Source organism: Staurois parvus, unplaced genomic scaffold, assembly GCF_062004578.1.
Source record: "Staurois parvus isolate SC_StPar_1 unplaced genomic scaffold, SC_StPar_1.0 ptg000011l, whole genome shotgun sequence".
Taxonomy (NCBI): Eukaryota; Metazoa; Chordata; class Amphibia; order Anura; family Ranidae; genus Staurois; species Staurois parvus.
This window is the reverse complement of record NW_028317807.1, coordinates 6,756,014-6,781,147: the sequence shown is the minus strand read 5'-3', so window position 1 is coordinate 6,781,147 and position 25,134 is coordinate 6,756,014. Positions and strand designations below refer to the sequence as shown.

The 25,134-nt window shown below is 42.8% G+C and overlaps 1 protein-coding gene across 3 annotated transcripts in view; it reads right to left on the bottom strand.

Moving 5' to 3' along the window:
- LOC149473736 (caspase-3-like) overlaps positions 1 to 25,134 on the bottom strand; it is a 94,577-nt gene that overhangs the window by 16,901 nt on the left and 52,542 nt on the right. For all 3 annotated transcript variants that reach the window (XM_089670347.1, XM_089670342.1, XM_089670341.1), the window contains exons 2-7: positions 20,722 to 21,039; positions 9,032 to 9,128; positions 6,956 to 7,088; positions 4,656 to 4,706; positions 4,523 to 4,575; positions 610 to 718 (exon numbers count right to left, since the gene is read on the bottom strand). In XM_089670347.1, the coding sequence (XP_089526473.1) occupies positions 610 to 718; positions 4,523 to 4,575; positions 4,656 to 4,706; positions 6,956 to 7,088; positions 9,032 to 9,128; positions 20,722 to 21,026 (748 nt within the window). In that variant the 5' untranslated portion in view covers positions 21,027 to 21,039. The remainder of the gene's footprint in view (positions 1 to 609; positions 719 to 4,522; positions 4,576 to 4,655; positions 4,707 to 6,955; positions 7,089 to 9,031; positions 9,129 to 20,721; positions 21,040 to 25,134) is intronic.

The following is a 25,134-nucleotide window of genomic DNA, read 5'->3' as shown; positions in this document are numbered from 1 at the left end:
AATGCATTTTGGCATCTAGACATGGTGAAAACAACTTGCAGAAGTTCAAACCGAGCATCAGAATGGGGAAGAAAGGTGATTTAAGTGACTTTGAACGTGGCATGGTTCTTGGTGCCAAACAGCTGGTCTGAGTATTTAAAAAACTGATCTACTGGTATTTTCACATACAACCATCTCTAGGGTTTACAGAGAATGGTCCAGAAAAGAGAAAATATCCAGTGAGCGGCAGTTTTGTGGATGAAAATACCTTGCTGATGTCAGAAGTCAGAGGAGAATGGGCAGACTGGTTCAGCTGCGACATTCAGATGGTAGGGTCAGAATTTGGCATAAACAACATGAATGCATGGATCCATACTGCCTTTTATCAACAGTTCAGACTGGTGGTGGCTGTGTAATGGTGTGGGGGATATTTTCTTGGCACTAGCAAGGTGTACCTAGTAAAGTGGCTGGTGAGTGTAAATCTATAACATGCAAGTGGTAAATTCAGGTCATATACCATAGGTGTTTAAATCTTTACAGAATGGAAAACATTGTTTTTGATTTTAAAACTTGGCATACAATGCACGGTTATAAAAACTCTGCATGATTGTTTTTTTGTTGTTTTTTTACCAGCATCTTTTTCTGTTCCATCCCTTTTAGGCTGTTTTTCAAAATCCTTGTTATTCAGAATCACACACCATCCATGTGGGTTTTTCTCTAGACTGTACGTTCCCAAATCCTGCAGAAATAATGACTCTTGTTAGTTACATTCCATTACAGTGGTGATTTATGTGATCTATGTTTCACAGCTGTATTGATGGTATATTTCTTGACCCTCCATTCACACTGGCCTGCAGGCTGCGGGCTGGTTGTGGGTGCAAGAATTGTACATGTTCCTGCACCCGCAACCACCCACAGCCGAATTGCGCTGCTTCTGCAAGACACGTGGGGTTGTGATTCATTCTGAATGGCACCCCCATGCACCTTAGCCTGCAGCGTGATTCGGCTGTGGGTGGTTGTCAAAAAGACCATGCGGCTCCCCTGCGGCTGTGTTTTCAAAAAGGTGCATGCACATTTTTCCTGTGGGAAACACAGCACAGCAGTCATATTCAAATGAACAGGCTGTTGTGCTAAAGCAAACGCGGGCCGCACGGCCAACAGTGTGAACCGAGGGTTATTTGCTAACAAGCTTTAAAAAAAAATCTCTGTCATTTAAATAACAGAGACTCTTAACAGGTATAAAGTGCTGGCATCTGTCCCATGCTGCTGCAGGTACAGTATGTGAGTGAGAGGGAGTGGGAAAGCTCCAACATTACTAGGAAGTGTAAGAATTTTGTTTTATTTCTTACAAGGCTAAAAGGGGAAAAAATCACTTTGGGCACTTTAAACACCATAGACTCATTTGCAGTACATTTATGGCTCGCTTGTGGTGTGTTTGAATAATAGTAAGTGAAGGATGAAGGATGAAAGCATCATTACCTGCCAAACTCTGCAGACAGTGTTAGGCCTCATTTACACTAGCAGTCAGTGCTGGATCTAGTCTGTCCAATGTGGGGGTGCAGTAGAAATTTCAGAGGGGCAAAGGATGTCAGGTCAGCAGGGCAGTGTATTGGAGTCAGAAGGGCAGTGTACAGTGGGTCAGCAGGGCAGAGAATAGGGTCAGCAGCTTTTAGGGAAGAGTACAGAGACCATTAGTTTGTAGAGCAGTGTACAGTGGGTTATCAAGGCAGTGTACGGGGTTAGCAGGGCAGCGGATAGAAGTCAGCAGGGCAGTGTGCAGTGGGTCAGCAGGGCAGTGTGCAGTGGGTCAGCAGGGCAGTGTGCAGTGGGTCAGCAGGGCAGTGTGCAGTGGGTCAGCAGGGCAGTGTGCACGGGGTCAGCAAAGGATCAGAGGTCAGCAGCAAAGTATACAAGAGGACAGTGTACAGGTGGTCAGTAGGGCAGGGAACAGGGGTCAGCAGGGCAGAGAACAGGGGTCAACAGAGCAGATGACAGGGGTCAGCAGGATGGAGATCAGGTGTTATCAGGACAGAAGACAGGGATCAGCAGGGCAAAGGAAAGAGGGTCAGCAGGACAGAGGACAGTGGTCATAACAGCACTGTACAGGGATTAGCAGGACAAGGACAAGAGTCAGCAGGGCAGTGTACAGGGGATCAGCAGGGTAGAGGATGGGGTCAATGAGGCAGTTTACAGGGGTCAGCAGAGAAGAGGGCTGGGTTTACTTGTTTCAGATCACTCAGCAGAGCTCATACTCCCATCCCAACACTGCACATAGCCTGGACACACAGCCAATCTCTTCCTCCTCACACAGATCACAGCTTCCATCAGATTCCCTTACAGACATAGCCTTGATCTGCACAGTTTGTAGCTGCCTACCGCAGCTGTGCTGCCATTCAGATCTGTGGACTCCACAGGTCAGAACTACAACATAGCAGCCAGCTATACACTATGCGGATTGAGGCGGTGTCTGTAAGGCAATCCTATCTAAGCTATGTACTGTGTGGGGGGAGGAGATCTGTTGAGTGCCCTGCGTGTAGTGCAGGCAGTGCTGGGACATGGTCATCTTGTGCCTAGGGTGAAGATGACAAACTGCACCCCTGAAGTGTAAGCATCCTGTTTCAACATAAATCCCTCCACATAAAAAAAATAAAAAAAGACCGCATTAATTAGCAAACTCACACCCTAAGCATAAATTCCATCTGCAAGCTAACATTCTTTCAAAAAATAACATTCACCCAAAAAATGCAAAAATTCCCCCTCCTCCCAGGTTCAAATCTACCCTCCCAGTACAAATCTTTGCCTCCCAATCTCACCTTCCAGCTCAAATCCTACACCAAATCCCCCTTCCTAGCACAAATCTCCATCACCCCCAAAAAATCACCCCTCCTAGCACACATTCTCTTTGTTCTCAAATTTCCCATCCTAACATAAATTCTCTCCCCCAAACTCCCCCCTTCTATCATAAATCCCCCCAATCTCCCCTCCAAGCACAACCCCTCCAAATTACCAGGACAAATCCTCCCTTACTACACAACCCCCCCCGCAAAATACTCCCCTTAGTACAAACCCCCCAGCACAAAAATTCCTCCCAATTCCCCCTTCTGGCTCAATTCTCCCCAAACCCCCTCATAGCACATATCATCTCCCCCCCAATCCCTCCCTTTAGCACAAATTCCCCCAATCCTTCCTCCTAGCACAACCCCCTAAAAATTACCCTTCCCAGGACAAATCCCCCCTCCCTACCAAAATCCCCCCCATCCCCCCTCTTTCCACATACTCCCAGCACAAAAATTCCCACCAATCCCCCTCCTGGCTCAATTCTCCCCAATCTCCCCCAAACCCACCTTCCTAGCACATATCACCCTCCCCCATTCCAAATCCCCATTCACATTTCCAAATTCCCTCCAACTCCCCCCTTTCTAGCACAAATTTTCCCCCTTCATTATACTTCTCAGCACAAATAGTCCCACCCCCTTCCTTCACAAAGGTCTGATCTCTCCCCCTCCCCTTTTACTGTATATTATTCCCCAGTATTGTGTGCTATTTGCCTGTAAGCTCACCCCCCCTCCCCACCTTACAAGGGGGAAACTGCTGCAGAGCTATCAGCAGGTATGGGTTGTGCTGTGCTTTCCCCACCTATGAGAACAGTGTTCCTCCAGCAGACCCAGCAGTGCAGTTTAGAGTGGAAGTTGTCAGAGACAATGACTTTGTCCTTAAAGTGGTTGTAAACCCTTACATATAACCAGTGAAGTCAAGGGCCTCAGATGATGCACTGAGACTAAACAAATCCTCCTACATAAATTTTGCCTGATAATCTGCAGCCATTTGTCCTGTATAGCTTTCTACAACCCAAAGACTCACACAGCATCAGGCAGCAGCTCCCAGAAGTAGAAAGCAGGGGGCAGATCTGAATTCACACACTGGACAGCTAAGAGAATAGAACTTTGAGCCCTGATTGGCGGGAAGGAAAAGGAACCCCCCCACACACACACTCTACAGGAGAACAAGCACAGCTGTGGCTGTTAATCACAGGCTGTGTCCTGGAGCTCCCCTCCCTCATCTCCTTTTTTCTCCTGTTGTCAGGAAAAGCTGTCAGCAGTGAGCCATGCAGGTAACAGAAAAATCAGGCAGCAGAGAGAACTGACACTCAGATTTGGAGAGAGGCAACTACACAGTATAGAAATATGTGCTTTGTTCATATTTCATGTCTGAGGTGTACAACCATGTTAAGTGAAAGCTCAAGTTCTCATTGGTCATTGGTCACCCTGGCTATTTGTAATGTGCTTATGTATTAGCTTGTGTCTGCCACAAGGGTTTTGTCTGCCTAAGGGGCTGCATAAGTAATGCTATAGCTATCTTTCTTTGTTAATATCGGTGTTCTGGCATCTGTTTGGTTTTATATCTGTCAGTCATTCTTGTCAAAGTGAAAGAATCCCTTTAAACAACACCTTGCATGAATCTGATCTAGAAGTAAAGGTAAAATATATTAATCATATCATTTTTCCAAAGCGTATATCACATCATTTTTGCAGAAGTGTCTCACCTCGCCTATTTCAGAACCAGCATTTAGTTCCTCTGGCTGATTAGTTGATTGCTCTAAGAGAAAGTAAAATAAATACAGGACTTAACAATAAATGTGATTACATTAATATTGATTTTTTTGTGTTTATTCATACCTTGGGTTGGCATCCTGTCCTGTGTGGTATCAAGGTATGGTACTTGACTGTCTGTAAAATATAAAGGTCATAGACACTGAATAACATACAGATACTTACAGAGGGAAACATAATTTGTGATGTAAAGACTTCAGACTGTAATTGACTGCAAAGGATTTGCAACCAAGTATTAAAAAGTGAAAGTTTGATTTATGATTATTATTCTGTTCCATTACTTTTGGTCCCTTATCAAGTGGGAGGCACATATGCAAACTGTTGTAATTCCTACACTGTTCACCTGATTTGGATGTAAATACCCTCAAATTAAAGCTGACAGTCTGCAGTTAAAGCACATCTTGTTCGTTTCATTTCAAATCTATTGTGGTGGTGTATAGAGCCAAAAATGTTAGAATTGTGTCGATGTCCCAATATTTATGGACCTGACTGTATATGGAGGTGTGCCTTTAATAATTCATATGGTAAAAAATAGATAACCAGCCTGTGGCTTTAAGAAGCCGGTTCCAAGATGGACGTCCCATCTGCTCAGAGGGAAGCAGTGGAGAGTAGAATGCCTGTCAGTGCAGGGACCACGTGTATCCGACGTCCCAGCGTCCCAGATGACGTCACCATGATGTGGAGAGACGGAGGGGGGGAACTCTTGCTGGAGCGGCAGCTTTAGAAGGAAGAGGTCGGTTGCCGGGACAACATGTTTCGCTCGCCTGCGCTTTATCAAGTCTGTGAAAAGTCCCCCACCCCTTTTTTTCTTCCCCTTGATTGTTATATGTCAAATGATAAAATGTTTTATAATCTTGCACATGCCACTTTGACACAATTAAGCCCAATAGGTTTTTATTATGGTCGTATTTAGGTTTTAATCACACTTTGTTCCTGTCCTTATAATCTTTTTTATATTTCAACTGCAATCCGATCCTGTTGTGAGACGAGCCGTCCACTCCTGGTTATCCCCTTGATTATCCCCCTGGTTGTTAAGCCGGCCCCTCCTGCCGTGCAGGTCTCCTATAAAATGGCCGATTGCTGTACTTCTCACAGACTTGATAAAGTGCAGGCGCGCGAAACATGTTGTCCCGGCAACCGGCCTCTTCCATTTAAAGCTGCGGCTCCAGTGTGAGTTCCACCTCTCTGTCTCTCCACATCGTGGTGACGTCATCCGGGACGCTGGGACGTCGGATACACATGGTCCCTGCACTGACAGGCATTCTACTCTCCACTGCTTCCCTCTGAGCGGATGGGCCGTTCATCTTGGAACCTGGCTTCTTAAAGCCACAGGCTGGTTATCTATTTTTTACCATATGAATTATTAAAGGCACACCTCCATATAAAGTGTATTACTTTTATCACAAAACTACACAGCGCCTGGCTCCTGTTCATACTTTCCATAAACCGATGTGTTTTTACCATGGCAGCAGTGAGTTTTTTCCTCACTAACCACACTCGACATATACCATTCACTTATTTCCTAAGGGATACATCTGTGTGCTTTTATCCAGACCGTTCTTCATAGTATCTCCAAGCTGCCGATTCATTTCTATTGAGTGATGAGAATATACTACAGAACTAATAGCCACATCTTAATCCATGGAATTTGTTAAGGCAGATGTTGATTGTCCAATAGCAGGACAGGAGGTGTGAAAGTTTACGGAACTACCTTGCTCTGTATACATAAACCAATCCCTTGGTGCCAGAGTCTACAACAGGTGTCAGTCCTTCAATTTACATGGCTAAATATGTGAATTGTTGACAAATCGCTAGGGTAGAGTTGTTAAAATGCTTATATTTGCTTATTATTATACAGGATTTATTATTATACAGGATTTATATAGCGCCAACAGTTTGCTCTGCGCTTTACAATATAACGGGAGACAATACAGCAACAATACAGTTCAATACAAGAGGGATAGGAGGGCCCTGATCCTGGGAGCTTATGTGTTTGTGTTGGGTCTTTTAGATGTACAAGCTTCTGCTTCAGTGTATTACTGGACTTGATGCAATGTTTGTTACAAAACACTGCATTTCTGTCACTGAAAAGGTTGGATTACATAGTTAGAACAGGTTGGTTTAATAAATTTTCACACCTCCTCAAGTCTTTCACATGTTCAGTTGAATGGTACTATCTAATGCTAGCTAAAACAACTAACATAATACTCACATGTGCTTATAATTTCCACTGAAGGCTGTTGGCCCTTTGTAAACTACTGGATTGTAAATATATACAGTATTAAAAATCTTTTCCCAATGCCTAGTCATATAAGTTATTAACTTCTTAATAAAAACATTGGGAAATGTAATTAAATTACAAGTACCTTCATATGATGCAACTTTCTCGCGGAGGTCCTCTCGACCAATTTCAGCTAAAGTTTCTTTTAGTTTTCCCAAGTTACGTTCACTCAAGTATTTATCCTTTTCCATTTGAATAAGCACGTCCAATATAGATGCCTTAGCAATAAAAATATGAAACAGGACCAAATTATTTTAAATGTAGACATGAGTATTAATTATGCAAAGTTTTTAGCTTAGTTTGCAAATGGTGCCCTACTTTAAGGTATGCTGGATGATACAGTATGAAATAGGTGCTAGAAATTAGAAATTTCTCTAAAACTGAAAAGGTTGTTTGCAATCCAGCAAATCCAGTCTTGTATTCAATTTGACAGAGTCAGATATTCATAACCTGATGGATTTTATTTTTAACCCCCCCCCCCAACTTCTCCTATGAAATAAATCTGAAATATGGTCCTTTAAACCAACTGTAAAATGCCACTCTGGTGTCAGTGAGCACGGAGGCAAGGACATTCAACCTTTTACAGAATGGGACTGATGTGGTAAGAGGTCTGTAAGAGTCAGGGGGTAGAGGGGGGGGGGGGGTGTATGGATCTTCACAGAACACGTCATCTGTCCCATATGCCTTAAATGGTAGGACACATTAATTTACTCATCTCTATCAGATACCTTTTCAGAAGAACTGATTGCACAGGATTAAAGTGTATTTTTAATGTATTACCCATAACCCAGTCATGTGTTCTACAGATGTGGGAAACTAGAACATTTTTTTTTAGATTTGTACATTTTTTCATTGGAACTCCAACATGTTCCTTTGTAAGGCCAGCAAACATTTTAAAGTAGGTAAGGAGCATCTTTCAGGACTGGATCATATCAGTACCATGCTGAGCCCACTGATGTGCTCTGTGTAGGAGCAGTGAAAGGTGATGCAAATCACAATGTATACTTTGTTCTTTTTTTTTGTAAAAAAAAGCAATAACACATTGTGCTATGTGATGCAATAAAATGATACCTGCATTTATTTAACATTTATTTATTTAGTTGAATGCATGTTTGATCTCTGAGCATAAATTTTAAAAGGGATTATTTAAAAAGTACATAAGATATAAAATTGTAGATGGTACAATTAGTTAGGGCACATTTTATACACTTATATTGGCACTATATTTTTTATAAAAATAAAATTCGTAGTGTATGGATATTGTAATAATGCATGTTTGCTATTTCTTATGATAGTATTATGTAGGTACAGTATGTGGACATGAAATATACAGTATCTGGTAAATGCATATGATAGGAAAGGATAACCTTATATCACACTTCTTAAGACAGTTTTGTTATTTATATTTTTTTTGGTTGAATTGATAGATGGGATTGTGTACACTATTGGGAAGTGTGTGCACTTTTATGACACAATGTATTTAATAAATTCATCTGCATCTGGAAAGATCAGATGATAATAGATCTTACAGCTCACGGTTAGTGGGATAGTCTATGAGAGTGATATGAGGACTACGGAGTTACGGAGCCAGTGTCGTTAGCCCCTGAAAACGTTCTATTAGACGAAACGTATATGGTAGAGTTTAACACACTGATATCATATGCTACCATCTTAGTCCGAGCAGCAGTGTCTCTTCTAAGTTGAGATGCTTTGTATTTAAACTTTATTTTATGTCATTTTAACAAAACATTATTAGAGAGTTTTGGGCTCCTGACAAATGACAGATACAAACCATCTAAAATATAAAATGCATGCCAAAATCACTCTTCCTCCTAGTTAAAGAAAGAATTGTCCAATCAATCCATCTATATAGACTTTCCGCATTAGAATGATTGAATCACTTAAAGGGACCTCTAATATACTTGAAGCTATAGATGATAATCTTTAGACTAGTGTCTACATTCTAAGAAATACAGCACTCAGGACACTCAAGACAAGTGTTTGATTATAAAAGCTTTTGCAAAATGACATAAATGGAGTGTGGCCTAATATTTGTTTTTTATTTCTACTATGTTGGGAAGGGGGGGGTCAGCATCACAATTCAAATTGTATGCTCAAGAACATCATAAAATGGTACAAATTTTTAATAATAGTGTCTTACTTCATTTTTAAATATGGCTTTTTGATCATACAGGTAAAATATCACTTTCGCCACATCTTCTGAATCTAGCGCTTGTGCAATTTCATATAGCAGTGACCTGTAAGATTCAAAAAGAAAATGCAATGCCTTATATTTATTACATCCTGAAAATTTTTTCAAACATTTTCAATTTAATTATCTTTAACATACAGATCTCTGTCTCTTTTTCCTTACATTTACCTTGTGGAAAATAAAGCAGTCAAAAACAGTCAATTTACAACTGCTCCGTGTAAAATTTTTGTACAGTTATCCTTTATATGTTGTCCCCACACCCACAGTAACCTGCCTTCAACTTCAAATACACAATATATGAATGGAAAGGGCAGACATTTCAGTTATCCACCTATCCTCCATTCACACATACCATTTCATTCATAGAAGCTCTTGTACCAGCTTCTATAAATGAAAGATATGGGCAGAAACAGTGGGCATAGTTGGACACACTTGATCCCCTTTGACATCACCCACAGTTCTATTAAACACCACCACACCAGAAATTATTGCAGCATTGGTGGGGGAGCATTGATGGAGGAGAATTTCACCTAAAAGAACCAGAATCTGCTCTTGCCTCCTGTCTTTGCCTAATCTGCTTTACCATTTCTGACCTTGGCCTGTGTCCTGACTATTCTTCTGCCTGTCATTTATGCCTGATCTGACTGTCTACTGCCAACATGGTGTGCCGGAACCTGCATCTTGCTCATCCAGTCTGCCTCCTGACCAGTACGCTCTCACCTAGTTCTTGCCCACTTGCTCAAGCACCTGCACCCTGTCACCAGCCAGCCAAGCACCTGCCAATCTGCTACCTGCAGCTCTGAGTCTGCTGCATCTGCCCACTCTCGGCTGCCTCTGTCTCCTGGCTCATTCCTCGTAGAGCATTGGCTACGTACCTACACAGACTATTGGACTTACTACAGACACTCGTACCATGTTTTCATGCCTCAATTTATGTAGAAATTTTATTTTATTTGATATGTTTTATAACAGAAAGTAGAAAATATTGTTTGTTTTTTTTTACAATTTTCAGTATCCAGTGATGTGGCTATGGTGGTGATCAAATACCACCAAAAGAGAGTAAAAAAATTATATAAATTTAATTTGGGAAAAGCTTTGCAGTGAAGCAATCTACAAAAGCTTTGAACTTTAGAAAACGGCTCCTCTTACTGTAATCTTGCAAGCTTACAGTAAGAGATCAGCCAAACACACAGTTTACCAAGAAGTGGTAAATTACCACTGCTTCCTTTCAGCTTTCAGAGGAGACAGCTCAGTACCTCACTCCTCTTTTGGAGAAGCGATCCACAACGCTTCATGAACAGGCATTCAGTGGAGAACTGTCTCCTCTGAGAATGCCAGAGAACTGAGCAGTGGTCATTTACTAATATAATATAACCTTTCTTTCACCATACCATGTGAATATTCTGAATATTATCTAACCAAATATTCCCAAAAGTAAGTACATATAAAATGAATACAATTGTCCAATTAAAGTCCAAATCAAAAGTCCACCAAAACAAATATAAATAAGTCCAGTAGGAAGGATTCTAATCCTATTATAATCCTTGTGATACTTCGAAAAAAAGAATACTCATATAGTGCTTTATCTTTCAAATAACAAATTACAGTGAAAGTGTAAAAAATAAATCCGTGCAAAAATCCAAACCACTACAACTGTGATTACTAGTGATTATGCAAGGAAAAAAAAAATTAAATAAATGTAGATATACAAAATTTATATATCATCCACTGAAAAATGTGAGCTAAAATCCAATTTTAAAGTGAGCACTTCAATACATATGGTGAACACTCAGTGACCACTTCAATTCATACAGTGAACACTCCGTGAACATTCAAAGTAGTGATATTAAATACCATTACCCTCTGGTAGTATTCATAAGCTTATCCGATATCCCTGGTAACAGCATTGCTTCCAAGTTTTCCTTCACTTCAGGAGCCCATCCTCCATATTCCTCATAAAGCAAAGGAGACTCATATAATAGAATTCTGAGTATAGGGATACATTTATTAAATAACTTACATTGGGGTTTTTCAATATCAGCTCTTTGTAGCAAACAGAACCAGCCCTGCAATCAATGGGCATAGAAACCACGTTTTCCAGCAGTTAAAATGGCCGTGGTGGCACTTCCGGTTTCCGTGCGTGCGTCTTGACGTCACGTCCCCTAACGCGTTTCGTCACTTCCGGACTTCGTCTGAAGGGGTCATTTACTGCTGCATAATAAACGGACACTTTGTCAGGGCGCGAGTGTTCTGCAGCATCGCGCCGGGCGGCGCATGCGCAGAACACTGACACGCTCTAGCCGGCGGGCGACGGGACCTGGACGAGCGTGGCTGCGGCGATGGCCTCGCATGCGCACTCACGATCGCGGACACGTGCCTGGCACCAATGACAGCGCAAGGCGGGCTATTTAAACAGAACAGAGGTATGTCAAAATTGCCGTTTGGTCTTATCTGCTCTGTTCCTGATTCCTGATCCTGTGATTATTCCGTTGCCGACCTCTGCATTGTACCTGACCCTACTGACTTCTCCTGATTAACCCCTGGCTTGCCTGACCATCCTTCTGCCTGATCCTTGTACCGCGCTGCCCGCTAATTACTGAACCTGGCTTGTGACTCCGACCATTCTCTGCTTACTCCTCTGGTACCTCGCTGCCCGCACATTGCTGACCTGGCCTGCCTGACTACGCCTCACGCTACCCAGACAATCCATCCATCCCGCACGCATCGCTCCCTGTCAGTAAGTCTGCCAGCCTCTTCACATCAGACTCCGTTTCTCGCACACCCCTGACGGTGCTCTCTACCACTGCCGGATGTACTCAGGGGTCGCGACCTGGTCTCAGTCTGCGCCAAGTCTATCCCCACCATCAGGGGCCCTGGTGAATAGCAGATTGGGACTTAGACCCCGCGCCCTGAGGAACTTCGCACTGTGGGCTGCTAGAGACACCGCCGGGCGGATCATAACACACTTATTTGCTAGAGGACGTCTTCCTAAAGTCCTGGTCAGGAGAAAGATCTTTTGTCTCTCTGAGGAGCTACCTATGGATGTTGGGTGGCAGACAGCTCCTTGAACAGCGGTCTCAAGTCATTATCCTCTTTAAAATTTGAGAACTCAAACTGATATGAATCCACTTTATACGTGAGAAGGATGTTTTTATTATTCTGGTTAGGTTCTGCAATAAATTCTTCCAACTGTTTTATTGACCCCTACACTGTACACACACACATATTTATAACTTGCTGTACCCCATCGGGGATTGTAAAGGCCAGGGGGAGTTTTTCCACAGTCTGGGGGGCACTGAGGAAGAAGGAAGTCAATAATCTTCCTCCTTCCTCCTCAGTTCTCCCAGGATTCACTCTTCTCTCCCCGATTCTCTAACTCTGGGCTGGAAAATCTGGGAGGGAGAATTTTCACAGAGATCACCAGTGACGAGCTGACATTGCTCCTTCATACACTGGCCATTTTCTGTTTCTGTCAGTGACAGATTATCTGTGTACAGAGATGATCAGCAGAGAACATGTTCTCCGTTGATCATCTCTGATTCTTAAACCACTAATGATCTGAGTTCAGCAATGATCCTCAGGATCGCCGCTGATCTCAGTTTCATAAAAGGACACCTAAATCCTTTAGCAATCTTCTCCAGGCCCTCAGACCAGCACCTGTTGATGCCCAGACTTCAATTTTCGTCTCACTAGTGTAGCACTACTCCCTTAGGAGTCGCTAGATATTTGGGTCCCCCTATAGTCCTGCACAGCCAGGCAACATGCATCTTCACACGAACTTGCATTCAGAGTCAGAAATAAAGGTCTTCCTTACTCCCAGCAGGAAAGACAGCCGTCTTAGGTGACCTGCAAACAGTAGGAAAAGAAGACATCAAGGAAACTTAGTACATCGCCTAAATTAAATAATTTGAGGAGCCCCTCCTAAGAAGGTAGTAGGGACTGAGCAGTCTCCTTGCAAATTAATCCCAGACTAGCACATCTGGGCATTAGGGTAGAGTCCGGCAAAGTCCACAATATAAATGACACAAAAGCCTACTAGACTGGGATCCTGTGTTAGTTCTAGTTGTACTTCCAAGGGCTCGGCAGTCTCACCATAGTGCCATCAGGTTTTCGGGTGGCCACAGAGTAACTTCAGGCCAACCTTAACAGCTACCACCTAGTCCCTGTAAATAGTCCGACCTTCGCTCGATTTCTTTTTGATATCTTGAAAACGGGCCCGTATGTATCTGGGGACATGCATATGGTACCCGATAAGTCCTCTTCCCATTGGGCTCTGGACTCCTCAATTGTGTCCATAACTTCCTGAGGGACATATGGGTTTTGGCTTTTTCATTTAGAGGATTTGAACTGGGATAGGGTTAGGGGTATACAGGATGACCAAGGAAACTGAGGACAACTTCCTGAAACTATTCAGAAGCCTTCAGTGCAACACAGTCTCTGGTGGAGAGCTTGCCAGCATCTCCTAATGTACCGCCCTAAACCCTAGATGAACTCCTCCTCTTCACCCAGAAATCTGGAGGTATCTCTGAACAAGGGATCCGGTCCTGTCAATTTAAGGGATGGACAGCCATTGGCAGGTGGCGAATCTGGTTTTCCACTAGAGTGCTCCTTCCCCTATCTGCCCAGGAGGTGCAGGGGTACTTATTCAGATTCTCTCTTGTACCGCTGCTGGGTTGGTGGCTGCTGCCAAGCCTATCAGCTAGGCCGCTCCTTCCCTGCAGTATAGGTGGTCTTCACTCTGGGGGCTAGTGAAGCTCTGAGCTTTCTTCCTTTCCAGCTCCAGGCCCGCAAGTACGCCCCATCCCGCTGGGCCTCCTCGCAGCCTCACATCTTCCTTACTGTCTTCCACCCGAAATCACCTGCTGCTGAGCAAACTCAACAATTTTAAGGGTGTCCTGGCCCCTTTCCAGACCTGATTTTAAAATAGATGCCGCGCTTCTGTAGTAGATGAACAGAATAATTATTTATCTATATTAAAACTTGTATTTATATAAGAGTCCAAAGTTTGCTGGGTATGTTCACATTGCTGTATAAATCTCTGCTGCAACTATGATATTCTTATGCGCTCACCTTCCTGTAAGCCCATTCTAGGCAAGCCGAGCTTTTTAGATCCAATAAGGTGATGGTTTGATGTCTATGATTAGATCCTGCAGGAAGAGATGAATGGTGAGACTTCCCTCTGTTCTCCTGTGATAGCTATCACATCCCCCTTAGGAAGCCATGTGACCCTGTGGTGACACGCGTAGGGGAGGGGCTCTGAAGTCACTGCACACCCACTTCTGAATGGTGAGTATAGTTTGAGTGAGAAAGATACACACCAGGAGGCTTGTTTCACTCATCGGGCTGTTTGCATGTATAAGGCGTTGTTTACATGTACACAATGTGAGTGCATATAACAAAGGGATACATAATAAACCTGTTATACAAAGATAAGGCACTATATTACTTTTCTTTTCTTGCTATAACAATGGAGGAGAAACCTGCAGGGTAATCATCTACACCACAGAGATCATCACAGGAGAACAGAGGGGAGTCTCACCATTCATCTCTTCCTGAAGGATCTAATCATAGAACATCAAACCATCACCTTATTGGATCTAAAAAGCTCTGCTTGCCTAGAATGGGCTTACAGGAAGGTGAGCGCATAAGAATATCATAGTTGCAGCAGAGATTTATACAGCGATGATGTGAACATACCCAGCAAACTGTGGACTCTTATATATACACAAGTTTTAATATTTGATTTGTTCATATTCTTTACTTCACTTTTATATTTTTAATTTTTTTATTTTTATTCTATAAACATTTTTTTGGTCCATATCAATTTATGCAAAAATATCTTTTTGATATATTCATTTTCATTATTTCATACATTATTATAATTTAATTACAAATATAACACACCAAGTGGATGGTAATTTGGTTTGATTTAATTAACCACCACCACAACCCGTGATATAGATAAATAATTATTCTGTTCATCTACTACAGGAGCGCGGCATCTATTTTAAAATCATTTATAATTATGCACATAACAATGAGAATCTGATTTAGTGCTGGCGAACCAAAATTTTACAGTTTATTATATGTGGCTCACAAGTTATTCCCTTTCCAGACCTCTTGTTGGGGACTGGCCAGGATCTCTCAAGAGTGCAATCAGCCACTCCTCAGATCCACCCATTGCTTCTAGGCCTTCCTCCACAGCTCTAGAGCAGTGGGAAATTCCACAGGGGCTGGCCTGCAGAGCCACTCAGCTCCTGACCACAATTTGACCCTCTGACTATCACACCTAGGCTGCTACTTGTGACGATCGCGGCGTCAGACCCCCAGCCCTTCTCACCAACTCGTGACCGAAGGACTAGCCAATGTAAAACCGCGCTGTCAAGTGCGTAACAATGCCACGCTCAGCTGCACCCTGCACAAAGATTTTCAAACTAATGGACCACAATCAATGTACCTGCAGCCTGAGAGCGATTGTTACTGGGTCAGGTTAATTACGCAATTAACCCTTCACACTGCCACCACCACATTTTTGTAGAGAAAAGGAGGAAACTCGCCAATATTAGCAATAACACTATGATGTTTGAATGATCGTCTGTATACCACTGTTACCGCAGGCAGAGGTATATAGAGGTTTACAACACACAGTAGCGCTCTTCAGTGACAGGGATTCTTAGTTTGCATTAAAGAGCTTTAGAAACAGTTCAACACTTTTCAGATAATAGGATTTATTACTAAAAAGGTCAAAAGGGTGCAATAACAATATTTAAAGAAAAAGATGTAGCCAATATATATATATATAAATACAGAGAGCAATACCACAACAGGGAGATAACAGAAAGAAATTTAGAGAGGTAGAGTACTTGCCAAAAGTCCTGGGTTAAGCAGATAAAGTTTCAGAGTAAAAGGGTGCCATTCTCCCAAGTTGGTTCCGATGTTACAAGGGAGATTTCTTCAACTTACTGCTCCAAGCATACCAGCCTTTTTCTAGGAACTCAGCAGGGTGTCTCCTTAAAGCAGCGAACCAATCGCCTCATTTGGGGAGTGGTGTTGTAGGCGGGGGACTCAGGCTAGAACCAAAATCCCTCACAAGTTATACTAGGGCAATAACCTTCCCTAGGTACATGTAACATTCTATCCACGGGTAGATCAATATGCAGAATCATCTGCTGAACCTCTATATATCAAACAAGCCATATGTTACTATTCCAGCTAGAATTATATGGCTTTCTGCTCTCCTGTAGACTTCCACTAGGGATGTAAGATATCAGACTCTGAGGATGTGTATATACACGAAACCCGTCAGTGAGACCCCCCTGTACGTGGAGTACTGACCTATTATACCGTTCTAAATATCTCTGGATGTAAGTGTCCGTTTTTTAACTTTTTGCTTACAATTGTAACTCCACTTGTCTAATAAATACTACACTATTGGAGTTTTTCTCTTTCTCTGGGCTCATTTTTTGGCAATTGTGAGCCCCCCCCTCCTTTAAAGTGCACCATGGTAGGCGACTTACACTTAAGTGTATAATCCCCCCGGTGGCTGAAATCCGTACTACATGATGTATCCAATATGATGATCATACACCATACTGGAATGAGGAAATCTGCCTTGGTCTGATGACATCTGGTGACTCAACTCCACCTGACAACTTTACCTGTCTGCAGAGTTCCTGCTTTCAGAGTACCTTGGAGTAGGTCTTATTTACTACAACGCACAAAACTTTGTGCTATCTGGTTAGTGCATTGTATACTCATCTTTTACAAGCCACAGAAGTCACGATAATCCAACAGCCATCTAATGAACTACAATTGTCACATTGCACTTTATAAGACTTTTATTTATCTATTTATCTACGTCATTTCTATTTTGCACTCTTTAGCGCTGCATTTTATTGATTATTTTATACACCATTGGAGGATTTGAGGTATTCCCTCTCATTTTGCTGGCCGCTGATCTTGTTTGTTGTTTTATGTGTCACCCAGCGCTCGTATATTTACTGCTTTAAGATATCAGACTACTCGCATTAAACTGAGTTATCTGAATATACGCTTAATTTTTATGTAATTATTTCCTACCTTAAGATATAAAATTATATGGAAAAGTGGGTTTTAAATGTGAGGTCTGTTTTACAGCTAGCTGGAATGTCTTTGAAGCCCAGTGAAGGGCTGCTTTATGGTTTTACAATTCTCTCAGATTGAGAAGCTAACAGACACCCGGGCACCAGCTAATTTGGGATTTATAACCATGAAGCTGTCCCGCTGTGCCTGATTGCCTGTGCACTTCTGAACTCAGACACAGGGACCATGTGTCACTCAACAGAGAGGGGGGATTGGAGGGAGAGAGATATAAGATTATTTATTTATTTATTTCAGGTACTTATATAGCACCATCAATTTACGCAGCACTTTACATCTATATTGTACATTCACATCAGTCCCTAACCCTCAAGGGGTGTACAATCTAAAGTCCCTAACTACATTCATACATACACATACTATGGACAATTTAGACAGGATCCAATTAACCTACCTGCATGTCTTTGGAGTGTGGGAGGAAATCGGAGTAAACCCACACAGGCACAGGGAGAACATGCAAACTCCAGGCAGGTGGTGCCATGGCTGGGATTTGAACCACCGACCCGAGTACTGCCAGACGGAAGTGCTAACTACTAAGCCACTGTGCCGCCCAGAGGATCCTTAGCAAGATGGATGACTGCGTCCTTCTCTGTGTGCACAATTGCTACACTACTCATCAATCCTGTCTATCAATCAGGACTAACTAACTAGGAGGGCACTATACAAGCTATCTTCCAGAGGCAGCAGCCCCAGGTGAACTGGAAACCTCCCTGGACAGGAAAGAACACTCTGAAAAAGCCTCCCAAAAATTAATTACAACCTCAGCCACCTTATGGATGTCTCCTTTCAGGGGTTGGCTGAAGCATGATAAATATTCATGCTGGCCATTTAACTCTCCCTGCCCTATATCCTGGAAGCTTCTTCCATAAGCAAGTAGGAAAAATTAAACACTCAGCCTGGAAACTCTGACCAGAAAAAAACAATCAATTACTCTTCTGCTGACTGCAGTGAAGCCAAAAAATTAAATTTGGCCCAGCAGCCTAATTAGAGGAGGGTGTTACATAGCCTAACTCAAACTTTTTTTCCCTATCCCTCTCCTCTTATGTATTATTACTATGAATAAAAAGATCCATATACTTACTTTTTTTAATCTTGTCACATGATTAAGCAGCACTGGCTCTCCTGTGTAAGGGAGTGCTCCCTCCCCTCCTCTGCAGCAACCCAAGCTGCAGGATCATGTGACTGGACCAGATTAAATAATAGATATGTGCACAGATCATTTTTATATAGGGTATGCAGGATATGTAGGAGTGGGGGGGGGGGGGGAGGGAACGTTTTTAAGAATAGTTAGTTCCAAATAAATTATTGTGCACCACCACCCAATGCTCAACAACTTCAGCCCTGCATACCTGTGCCATTCCTTCAGAGCTGTGTGCCGCGCAGGTGGGACAGCATCGTGACTTGGTTAGCCAGACGGACAGAGCCCGCAAACCCGCAAGGGAAACCGGGTGAAGATGGGAGCCCTGTGAGTGGAGACAGCGAGCCGCTAGAGGGCTTCATTTTAAGGTAAGTATTTCCTAATGTGCTAGTAGCTGCTACAGTGTCCAGATACTGTTAGTCTGGCTGACAATATCGGCGTCTTACCTGACAGAACCTCCATCACTTTCGGAACGTCACGTCCGGTCCCATGTGTTTTGTCACTTCTGGTTGCCTACAGCCAAGTCCCCGAAGCGGAGACACCAATATTGTCAACCTGACCTACTGTATTCAGAGACTATAGCAGCTTTGTGGTCATGTTTAATGTATTAAAGATTGTATGCTTGTGAGTAGTTTTAATGGAGAAATAAATGGTGTTTTTTAACATTACTGCACTATTGGAGTTCCTTTCTTCTTCTTTTTTATGAAATGTATCTGCTTTAAATAAGCTGAGCTAGAGAGCCCTTGTGTTGAAGTGGAGTAATTGAAGAGAAAGTGTGTTGTGCCTATCAGGATAATGAGAGACATTAAATTCTGGTGTGTATGTGTGTGTGTGTCCTACGGGGAGTTGTTGACACTGAGCATGTGGTGTGGTGCACAACATTTATAGCTAACAAGAAGGACAGATATTTCTCAAACACTGTGAAAAATTGGACTTTCATTTGTTTTGTATATAGCATTCTTCCAGATAGCTAGGGGGAGCTTTTGCTCAATTGTTAGGCAGAGGCGGAATATGAGCCTGTGGTGATAGAGGGAGGTCACTTTCGGACCAGAGCTGAGAACGTCTGTAGCCCAGTTCCCTGATACCTCCCCCTGCTCTAGAATCTTGGAGAAGATTCTAGAAGCAGTGTGCAGGGATGAGGAGGGGATTGCCTACACACTTGGAGGACCTTGGCCAATACCCAAGCAGGAGGCTTGGCATGGGGCCAGGGCAGCATTCAAATAGGACAGAGCCTGCTCAGCAGCAGGAGAGTTTGGGAAGATGGAGAGGAAGTAAGAGGCTGGAGAGCAGGATTGTGGGAGGGGGCCCAGATGGGAAGGGGCTTACCTACAGTTGCAGGAGCTGGAAAGGAGAAAAGCTTAGGACCTCATTGAGCGATGACTATCTGTGCAGTAAGGAGGGAGCAGCCCAGCAGATGGCCTAAGAGCAGCCACTAACCCATCAGCTCACATATATATATATATATATATATATATATATATATATATATATAAATAAATAAATAATTTTTTTATTACTTTATAGCACTTTGTTATATTTAACTCAGATTGCACATACATAATTTATGTTGGCGCCACTGTACTTTGGCATTGGGCAGCACAGTGGCTAAATGGTTAGCACTTCTGCCTGGCAGTACTAGGGTCGTTGGTTCGAATCCCAGCCACAGCACCACCTTGCCTGGAGTTTGCATATTCTCCCTGTGCCTACGTGGGTTTCCTCCTGGTACTCTGGTTTCCTCCCACACTCCAAAGACATGCTGGTAGGTTAATTGGCTCCTGTCTAAATTGGCCCTAGTATGTGTATGTATGAATGTGAGTTAGGGACCCTGGATTGTACGCCCCTTGAAGGTTAGGGACTGATGTGAATGTACAATATATATGTAAAGTGCTGCATAAATTGATGGCGCTATTTAAGTAACTGCAATAAATAATAAAAATAAATATTGGAGGAGGTACACTAGGTTTAATAGAGGAGTTAGCCTTTTCTTACAATATTGTTATCAAATCTACCAAAGCAGTATCAATTTTATTTCACTAACAGAAATATCTTACAGCACCGTTTCAAGCTGGAGATGGGAAAAGGAGTCACCGCACCAGCAGATGAAAAGAGGGGGCAGGTGTCCAAAAGTGATTCTAGCATTAGCAAATTCAATGGGGAAATGGACACCACTCAACCGACCCCAGGAGTCAGATGTATGGGGGTCTATCCCATACTTTTGACTCCTGGGGTCGGTTGAGTGGTGTCAATTTCCCCATTGAATTTTATTTCATTGTACTCTAAAATAATTTGAAAACAACATGAACAGCTATGCAATACTGTTTCCATATTAAAGGATACCAAGAAGACTGCAGGTTTGTCTCACCTGTAGGGGGAAATGTGCCTTGAAGACTTTTCAAGTGCTTCTAGTTCCTTCTGAGTCACTGACAAGTGGTCTACTAGGATGTCAATTCTCCTTATTTTGCAGAGAATCTCTTTTAGAAATGATAAGTCTCTCTCTGACACCAGATACAGTTTCCTCAGATAGGTAAAGAGCTTTTTTCCATCATCCTCTATCCTTTGTTTTTGTGAAGTCGTTAAATTGTCGCTGCAAAATACCATGTCTTTCACTTCCTGTTTCTCAAGGGCATCAGAAATCTTTAGCAGCTTAGATTGCAGATTTTGACTCATTTCCAGGCTTTAACTGTGAAAAAATGTTGTAAATTTTAATTAATCTGCAGTGCTGCCCATTATGCCTTCACTAATACGACTTTCATAAAATAATACAATTGACTCAATCACTGCAAACAAGAGCCCAGGAAGAGTCTATGGGTTTGACATTGTCCAGCATTTTTAAATCATTTTGCCTTTACACACTCAAATTAAAAAGCAATATTTTCATAGGTACTGTATGTAAAAATCAGTATCAGGACCAGGGGCAGACTGACAACTCATGGGGCCCCCAGGCAATAGGGGATCATGGGGCCCCTGTGTCCTTGCCCAAACTCAAAAAAGCCTATGAAAAAGGTACCAGGGGCATCTCAGGGGCATCTGACCCAGGGCCCTCGGGCAGTGCCCGAGTTTCCAAATGGTCAGTCCCCCCCTGATCAGGACTAACATTCACAACAATAAAATACAATTATGGTTCATAACATAAAGAGAATGTAGAACTTACCAGCATATCTGCAAAAATGTAAATCACCAGCTTCTTTTCAGTGCAAGATATATGTAGCACACCACCTAAATAGCCTCTGGTGATGTTAGATCCATTCCCCCAGTTAGAGCACACACAGCCAGGCACACAGGCATCTCCCTCACTCTTTCACTGGTTTGAAGGAACAGCCCAGGTGTGTTTTGAACTTGGGTGGGGTGAAGGGAGCATGGGACTTCCCACAACTGATGAACTAATGAACTTAAGGACTTAGGACTTGAGGACCTTATCTATCTAGCAGAACTTTTGCAAAAATGTCCCACAGAGCCACTAAGCTCACAGCGACTATGTCTTCTCCCAGAGACCAAAAGCTACACACAGTTACTGACTTCCCAGCACTTGGATAATTTTACTCACACAGCCACAGGATTATCGGTTGCCTCCTTCCGATATCCACCAGGCTCTTCTCAATGAGGGAAATGCAGGCTCATACCACAGCTGGACACCCCTCCTCCCTCCAACTTCCTCCTGGTTCTCTTCCAGGACTTAGCTTGTAAGCCCCCCCGGTTAGGCTTAGCTGGGACTTTCCATATTCTTATGAGCATGCCAGGGGTGATGAAACACGTCAAGGAAGGTTGGTTCTTGGATGGGGATATTGCTGTATGCAGTCGGTTATTAAGAAACACTGTAAGAGTAGCTAAGTGGAGTGCAACTGATATTCTTTTATATTTTCAATGGAGAGTGGAGATGGACTATTATGGCCAACACCCAGGTTGTCCATATACAAGAGAGGCCAGTCTTGAGCGGAGTTATGGATCTGTGTGTTACTATAAAACTGCAGCCAGAACATGTGGGTCCATCATTCCAAAGTAAGGCAAACAAACAACACTGGGGCTATAACTACACTACATTAGTTAAAACAACAAAAACTATTGAAAGTGTACAATGCCTTTATAGGCTAACGCCACCTTCCACAGCTTGTAGCATGGTTACCGCTCTGCACAAGTATCACTGGTGCTCCCACCACCAATGATCGAAGCCCAGCAACCAGGAACATGACTCAACACCACTCATGGGAAAATGAATCAGGAAACCTTGTCGTATAAGTATATTCTACATATGTATGTCAATGGAAAAAAATGTCACTATCAAATGTATTGAAATCTTGGCTCAATTTGCTTTATTGGAGGCAAAAAAAAAATTAGATGGCCTAGGCTCTGCATTGTGGATGGACTCACATCTTAAAGTTACAAATAGGTTTATTTATCCCGCAGAACATTTCATCTTACAAACCATAACAATTTTAGCATTCAAATTTGCCAAAAATAGCAATAAGAGCTTCATGGCACCTCTAATGTTCTCCTTTTATAGTGTATCTAGACCCCAAACCTTTTACACTTTTGGAAAGAGTGATAGGTATGAACCTTTATCAGAATTTTGTTGATGAAAAGGGGAGAATACAAGTGGATCTTCAATGTGATACAAATAAGAAATAGACAAAAAAAAATCACGTAGTATTTATTCGGATAAGCCTCCTTGTTCTAAAAACAAAATCTAAAACAGGTAAATTATATATTACATTAATTTAATTTATTAATTCCCCTATTTCAAGATTTTGTTGTCTGTGTCCTCTCTGGGGAGATTCTTCCACTGGCCCTGTTGACCATTGTTAGTGCTATTGAAAGTTGTCACCGGAATAGGAGGTGAAGGTAAGACCTCATTCACTTTAGTGTAGTATATAGCATGGCAATACGAAAGCCATGTTAGTCTACATGGGGATGCACAGGTGTTCACACATCCATGGCCAGGAGAAAGTCACCTTGAACTCAGGGTAAAAATGCCAAATTTCGACCCCCCCCCCCCAAGATGTATGTGCATTATGTGTCAGCAAAAATCACCTCCCCCCCCCCCAAAAAAAAATTATCGAGCTCTAATATGCATTCTTGCCCCTTAAACAAAAATCCCCCCAGTACAAATCTTCCCCCTTGCTGAAACCCCCCCTCCTGGCTCAAATCCTCTCTCCCATATGACTCTAGCACAAATACCTCTGCCCCCCCCAAAAAAAATTCCCCCTCCTAACACAAATACTCTACCCCTCAAATTTTCCCTCCAAGCAGAAGTCCCCCCCCCCCCTCTCCAAATCCCCCTCTTGGTCCGAAATCCCCCCCAAAAAAATTCCCCTCCTAGCACAAATACCCCCCAATCATTCCTACTAGCACAGATCCCCTCCCAAAAATGTCCCCTCCTAGCACAAATCTCCCACCCCTTCCTATAGCATATAATCTTTTCTAGCACAACCTCCCCAAATCCTCCCCTCCTAGCAGAAATCGTCTTACCCCTTCCCCCTCCCAACACAAATCCCCCCAAATCAACACTCCTAGCACACCTCCCAAAACTTCCACTCCTAGAACAATTCTAACCCCCTGACACCCACCAAAATCTCCCTACCAACAAAAATCCCCTCCCCCCCATGTCCTTGTGGTGCCCCCACCTCCCATGATACTACAGTGCTCAGGGCAGCTGCCCCTTGTACCGGCCCTGCACACATCCCCGTGCAGGTAGTCCCATTCATGTCAATTGGGGCACAGGGGATCCTCAAATACAACCACTGCTTCCAATTTGACAGCTGTTTGCGTTCGGGTTAACAGACAGCGTACGTTGAGCGCAATGCACCTGCATGGCTGTCAAATTGGAAGCAGCAGCTCTGTCTGTGCAGCTGCTGCACTCCAATTGACATGAATGAGGCTGCCTGCATGGAGATGCACAGTAAACCCTGGTTCATGGTAGAGTGATTTTTCCAGCGACCTGAGACATTCAGGTGACATGTAAAATCGCAGGTCAGGTGAAAACGCATATATTTTAATGGGTGCTTTCTTAATTGCCAGGATTTTTTTTGCCAGGACTGCGACAAAAAAAATACTTCTTGCACTACTTTTGGGCAATTCTTGTGCAGTACGACTTCCATAGGCTACAATGAAAACTCACCCGTGAGTTGCACAGTGTCTTTATAAGCACAATTCAGCCATTTCTGAGCCTTTTTTTAAACTCTATATTTCACTGACATTCCTTTTTATGCTGTAGTGTGCACTGGCAAGCTGCTCCCCTTATCAGAAATTGTGCTGCTGAAGGACTCTGCTCTCTGCAGCCAGAATTTCTCATCAGCAACCCCTTATTGTTATGATTTTATCTGTCTTGTGAGACTGTAGTGTTTCCACAGAAAAACTGTACGCAGTGGAACTTTTCTCACCAGCCTTGTGTATAAGTCTGACCATATATTATACACTGCTCAATAAAATGAAAGGAACACTTTGAAAACACATCAGATCTCAATGGGGAAAAATATCATGCTAGAGATCTATACTGATATGGACTGGGTAATGTGTTAAGAATGTAAGGATGGCCCATCGTTTGAAATGAAAATTGTCAACCTACAGAGGACTGAATTCAAAGACACCCCGAAAATCAAAGTGAAAAAATGATGCAGCAGGCTAGTCCATTTTCCTAAAATTTCATTGCATCAACTAAAAATGGAACTCAGTAGTTTGTATGGCCCCCACGTGCTTGTATACATGCCTGACAATGTCGGGGCATGCTCCTAAACAATGGACGTTGTGCTGGGGGATTTCCTCCCAGATCTGGACCAGGGCA